We start from the raw sequence: 6,465 nt of genomic DNA, 5'->3' as shown, positions 1-6,465 counted from the left end.
TGTCGCGCGTGGCGCCTTGGCTGCGCTCCAAGCTGCGGCACGCAGAGCAGCACAAGCTGTACAAGTGCGCCTGGTCAGCACACGAGGAAGCATTGAAGATGTGTAGTCAGCACAATCTGCATCAGACTGCCTACTTTCTGTCACGCGATCTAGCGTTCATGAAGGAGCGTGAGCCAGTGCTGTTAAAAGAGCTGAAGAATGCTAAGACGCCCACACGTAGTTTCCAATGGGCGTGTCGTATCTGGTCGCCACAAGCGTGGATCATCAGACGCAACTTTCAGGGGCAATCTGATGTGATTCCCACAGTCATCAGTCAGCAGGCTACATCGATAGTCACGCCACGTTCAGATCCTAGCCAACCGGTATTTCTGGTTGAGAAGGAAATGATACGCACCACCAGCTCGCGTTGGCCCTTTTGGCGTTTGTTGAATCTGTTGCAACGCACCTGGTGCTGGACTTGGAACATGATGTTTCTGCTCGGTATTCTTGTGCCCTGGTGTAGTCCGCTTGGATTGCGCGCACTCTTCTGTATTAAACCCTTCATGCCCGACCTGGAACTGTCTCAAATCAATGGTACCCTATTTCCGCGCAAAACTAGTATTACACAGACTTTGGCTTCGCGGCTAATCGAACTCTGGCGGCACATATCAAAATCACGCACTCACTTCGAAACGGAACCTGACACAGGTAATATATATATATATGTATATATTTGCCTGATATATAAGCTTTTGTTAGTTCCCACCTTTAATATTTATGCTACTTAAAGTATAATATTACTCTGTAAATATACAAAAAAATGTATCAGAGTTTAGAGCTTTTAGACTCTTCAAGAGAATAATTGATTATTAAAAGATCTGACGTCTTAGGTGTACGCCATTCCGTTTTTATTAGCTATTAATTTCTTTTGAGGGGTTAATGTAAATTTATTTTATTTATAAGCTAAACTCATGCAATGTATTTACCAAATTTTCCAGGTTTTATGGGCAAGGGCTTGACACGCAATTTGAACCGCACTTGGAATTACTTTGTGACAGGATTTCTGGGCACCGTTGTAATTTTGTTCGCATTCCCGCTAATTTGCCTAGCGACCTGTTTGCTCAGCATTGGGTTGGCATTAAGTGCACCTCTGTGGATTCCAGTGTTTTGTTGTGTTGTGCACATTTATATGATATTAGTTTTATGACCTTGATGCACCGGACAACACTAGGAATCGTTACTGTATTCTATTGGAGGTACTCTTATGGAACTTTCTCATTCAGGGCCTGCTGCAGCCGCTAGTGGCGATTTGGTGGCTACGTTGCTCTGCCCACTAGCGGCAGGTCTTGTTTCTAATAGGTAAATATATAAAACCCCTATGTAGTTTTAGAAGTGGATTGCTGACTAATTAACCTTTCAGTTGGTGTTGTGCGTTATACGCTGCGTCTGCTCTGGGATTCCGTGACGTTTCATTTGTTCATAAGAAATGCGGAAGGGTGCCCGCTTCGGATAGCATTGCTGTAAAGCGAATTGCAGGACCCGGCTTGGCCTTGGACTATTACTTTATCATAAGACCAGAACAGGCGTTGGCAGCATTGGAGGCTAAAATGGAGCTGGACGAGCTGCAGGCATATCAGCATGCTACCGAACGTGTGGTATTGCAGCCACAGCAGGATTTTCTGCAATTTGTCGAAGCCTGTTTTTGGTCCCTTTTTCCGCTCAATTGTCAAAAACGGGTCCATATTTAGCGCTTGATCGCGAAGCACAAGACTTGATGAGCTCGTTGCATGAAAAACTGGAGAAAACGCCGCAGGGAGCTGCAAACCAGTCTAACCACCCAGGTTAAGTCGCGGATTAAGCTGAACACCAAAGAATTGAAGGTACTGTAAAATTACTTTCGCTGTGCACTATGTGCTACTATAATTGATGTACATTGACTGTATTTAAAGATCGTTATACAACTGGCCGCCCATTTACTCGAAAAATACTATCCGTCTCATGTGGTTGGCAGGCTATCGATTAGCGAAGAAGAATTTTGGGATAACAAGGTATGTAGTGTACAAGAACACATTGATTATTTTTTAATAAGTATAATATAATTTCTGTGTGCTTGCTTTACAGGGTCTCTCGGTTAACGATTGGCCGGGTCTCGCGGGTCTCATATATACGGAAATATTTAGTTTAGATTTTCTAACGCCATTGACTGAAAACGATACGCATTTTTAAATTAGAACCACATGCCTCGCTTGACTTAATGCGCTATACGGAGATGGTAAAGAATGCCAACGATGTGATCGGTTCCAAAGGGCTAGATTTATTAGGCAATGTGTATGCGCCTCGCGGCAATGTCCAGGTGCATTTACCATTCCTCGAAGTGACCGCATTTAATCCACGTTCACGCATCACGTTGACTTTCCGCAAGCCGAGAAGCGGTAAGTGTTTTTCCGTCAAGGAGACCTAATGTATTAACGGGTTTGTTTAAATGTTATAGCGACATGTCCGTGGTCTAACGACGCCACGAGTACGCGCGCATCGCGCTCAGCACGTGCCGAAAGCAACGCCAGATGCCCAAAGGCCTTGGCGTCCATGGAAACAGAAAGCGGGGAGCGAAGCGTGACGGAGAAATTGTTGATACCGCTGCCAGTGCCTCATCCCGTACACATTGCCATAGCCATTTATAATCGCGATACAGAGCAACCCATACCGTTGGACTCCGAGCTCGTCTGGGAAATACTGAAATCTATTGAAGACTGCCAGAGCGGCGATGCAATGGTATGTGGTTCTAATTGTATATAAGTTCGTTTAGTAATTTAACCTCTTTTGACAGGCTGTACATTCGGTAGCGCGCTATCATGGAGCCGTCCTAGAGTCTAGCAATGATTCGCTTGCCAGCAGCAGTAGCATTGGCAGCACGCGCGAATCTGGCTCCGGTTCCGTGTCTGGTTCTGCATTGGGCAACGGCACTGAGACTTTGCCTTGTGGAAATCGTGAGGTACGTTGGTTTATTAAAAACTTTGTTTCCGAGTCTCATCCATATGCCGCACAGGTTTGCACACAGGTCAAAGTTGATGCCGCGCCTACACCTAACGCATCTGGCTTTCATTGGACCCTTAGCAATTGGGGTGCCGCGCAGACGGCGCGTAGACGCACCAATTCCAACGTGCGCGTCGATTTAGCCAGTCCCGAGGATATATCACTGGACACAGATAGCTCGCGAGCTGTGTTTAATAATGCATATGGCACTACAGTCTAACAGGTTCATGTTAATTTGGGCACAATATATATATATATATATATATATATATATATATATATATATATATTTAAATATATATTTATATATAGATATATATATAATATATAATATATATATCCCTATATATTAGAAATTCAAATACGATTATGTTTGGATGCAGCTGCAGTTCTTACAAAAATGAGGAACATTCAAATTATTTGCATTATCCAGTTAGGCATTTGTATATGACACGCATAGCAAGTGACATTTCGCGAATTGTAGCTTTATTTAATTAAATTTGATTCATTAAAAGGCTATGAAATGCAGGAAGAATGTCGGATTGCTGAGGCTCGGTTCAGCTAAAGCATTTATGATAGTTAAAATGTAATATGAACAAATCTATCCATATACATACTATATATCTATATTATATGATATACACACATAAATGAGTTGTTAGCATATAAACTTATACATATATACATCCTTATATATATATATATATATATATATATATATATATATATATATATATATATATATATATATATATATACATTGCAAATACACAAAGCAACTTAAATCTAGTCGCCAGCAACTTTTATGCAGCAATTTAACTCAAACTTTTTTATGCCACTAATTAAGAATACTAAATAGCGAACGCTTCAATACGTATGGCTTCGATGATGATTTTACACCAATTCTAGTTTATACTTTCATTCGAATATTCACAGTTCAACTAACAACACACTGTGGTCCATTAGTAAATTCCATCGGCTTTTCATGATTACTACTAATAATTGTAATTTTTGTAGAACGCTTGAATATTTTATTCAACTTCTTCACTCGTTTGCATCAGTTTACCTTGTTTGCTACACTTGAAAAGAATTCCAAATTTTAAACGAAATAAGTTGATGGTTTCAAAGATAGATTTTTGTAAAACAATGCTCGACCGACCATACAATATTAAGCAATATATACATTTACATACAGGCCTTATCGAAGGCAGTTGAAGTATTTAATGTTAATCAACTTCTAGTAGGGTAGGTAGGTGTTTTTTTTAGCAATCAGGTAATCATTTGCGAAGACAAACTGGATTATATAGAAGATATGTGAGCAGTCAAAGAAACAAACAAATATCATTGAAAAATAGTTAGAGTAACAGATTCAGGTTGATAATAATAAACTGTGTAAACAAATGCGAATCGTTCTTAAGAAACTAAAGTGTTCAATTTATGCCTTGTACGATTGAATGTCCATTCCAAAATTGCAATCAATCAAATGATCAAAGAATCAATCACACATCAAAGGATACCAAAATCATGTTCATGCAATTCTTATGCCTACCTACTCTTGAGTAAATTAACAGCACTAAAATAATTATACAAAAAACCGTAAATAACTCAACATAATACCATAATTTAGAAGTTTTATAGCGAAACGTAATTCAATTAAAAAACAAATTTTGTGGACGATCGATAACTGTTTTAAACAAGTGCGTATTCAAAGATATAGTATTTTAAACGATGGAAAACATTTTTGGCACACTGTGCAATGGCCATGAGATTTTCTTTGTACCTAACAAATACAGAAATTTAATTTTAGCAATCAAAAATATTATAAATGCCACGAATTGTACTAAACAAAAGTTGAACAAATATTGTTAATTAATATTAAATATGGTATGACAACTAATTTATATAAATTAATATACATACAACTATTACTAAACTTAAACCTGTATGCATATGCAACTATGTTTTTACAACTACTACTATTTCTTCTTTTCCTCTTCCAAACACTAATACGAATTATAAATGATAGTAACAATAATTAACAAATTAACGTACAATAACAGCATTAAATAAAGGCAGTAAATTATAATTTAAAAATTTTTCACATATATATATATATATATAAATATATAGTAAGAGACTACAAATCATAATTGTTAAACAATAAAAGAAAGAAGTATCTGCCGCTTTCCAAGTCAGTTGTATTACCTGTAATACCAATCCTTCCCCCAACGTATAGTACATGTGCCCTCCAAGTATTTACCAATATTTCTCCTTTTCTATTTAGTTATGTTAACTTCAAAGTATTAATTTTTAGTACCTACACCTTACACTGCTTTCTGATTTCAATCATAAGTTCGGCAGCTTCCAATACTATTTTAAGATTGGCAAATACATTTCTTATTTACATTTTCTATATCTACGAAAAGAAGATAAAATTATTCGTTTGCTCATGCTTCAGCGTAAATTTATCGGAACCATTTATATCCATATATATTAAATGAACAAAACAAATACATTTTTTAATGAAAGCAAGTCTCATAATAGCGCTTCATGGGCAAACGAACTCTTATTATATTTTAAGCTAGAGTAAATCGAATGAGATCTTTGCGTACATGCATACAAATATACAGACATACATAAATATGTAGTTATACAATTTAAAACATACAAATTAAATGAAGAAAATGAAACGATAATCTCGACAGCGCATTGAACAATTTTATGAAAATGAAACGTAGTTTAATAATTATGTAATAAAAATGTTGGATAAAAAATAAATATTGATGGTTTTTATTTGTGCAAAAATACTTGGAAGTTATTCGTATATCGTATCTTTCTATTTTGACATCTTCTAAATTTACCTGCAAGAATCTAGTCACTTCTTTCCTGGTCAAAAAGGGAAAGCTGTAGAAATAACGTTGCTACAAAAAAGGATAACATTTTGTTGTTTTTTTTTTTCAATTTTACTTCACTTTATTTTGATTTACTTTATACATTAAAAGTAGCTTAAGTATAGAAAAGATTCACTAAGGATAATTTAACGTTAGCTTATAATAAAAATTAACCAACAAAACTCGTAGCGAGTACAAGGTAAACAATTCGAAAGGATTAAATCAAGGGAAAGTATAATCACAATAATTAGTTAGTTTTGAATGCAAATGTGATACGAAAAAATTTCATTAAAATATATGAATATTACACTATATAAGTAAAAATTGACTGATAAGTAACATAAAACAGTTAAGTAATCTTTTCAATTCGCTTTGCGATACACTTTAATTGAAAATGTTAGCAGGTATAAAATTGTATATAGAGATAGATAGATAGATAGATGTATATAGACGGGGAAACAACGTGTCTAAATTTGTGAAAATGCGGATCAAGAAATCCAATAATCAACAGTTCAACAGCCCTAAGTTCTCTGAGTGACTTTACTATATGTATATATATATA

The 6,465-nt window shown here is 36.3% G+C and overlaps 1 protein-coding gene across 1 annotated transcript; it reads left to right on the top strand.

Moving 5' to 3' along the window:
• Window positions 1-5: 5 nt before the first annotated feature.
• Window positions 6-3,250, top strand: LOC115482754 (the record flags this gene model as incomplete). The annotated part of the gene is given in 14 exon segments (XM_030224813.1): window positions 6-687; window positions 978-1,180; window positions 1,182-1,284; window positions 1,287-1,331; window positions 1,394-1,456; window positions 1,459-1,685; window positions 1,688-1,780; window positions 1,782-1,859; window positions 1,929-2,027; window positions 2,101-2,199; window positions 2,201-2,573; window positions 2,576-2,751; window positions 2,807-2,971; window positions 3,026-3,250. Coding segments are annotated over 14 exon segments (2,613 nt in total), but the record flags the coding sequence as incomplete, so codon positions are not given.
• Between the last annotated feature and the right edge of the window lie 3,215 nt (window positions 3,251-6,465).

Source organism: Drosophila hydei, unplaced genomic scaffold (genome assembly GCF_003285905.1).
Source record: "Drosophila hydei strain 15085-1641.00,03,60 unplaced genomic scaffold, DhydRS2 tig00008119-arrow-pilon, whole genome shotgun sequence".
In the NCBI taxonomy this organism is placed as follows: domain Eukaryota; kingdom Metazoa; phylum Arthropoda; class Insecta; order Diptera; family Drosophilidae; genus Drosophila; species Drosophila hydei.
Note: the sequence above shows the minus strand (reverse complement) of the source record. Positions and strands in the feature narration are given on the sequence as shown.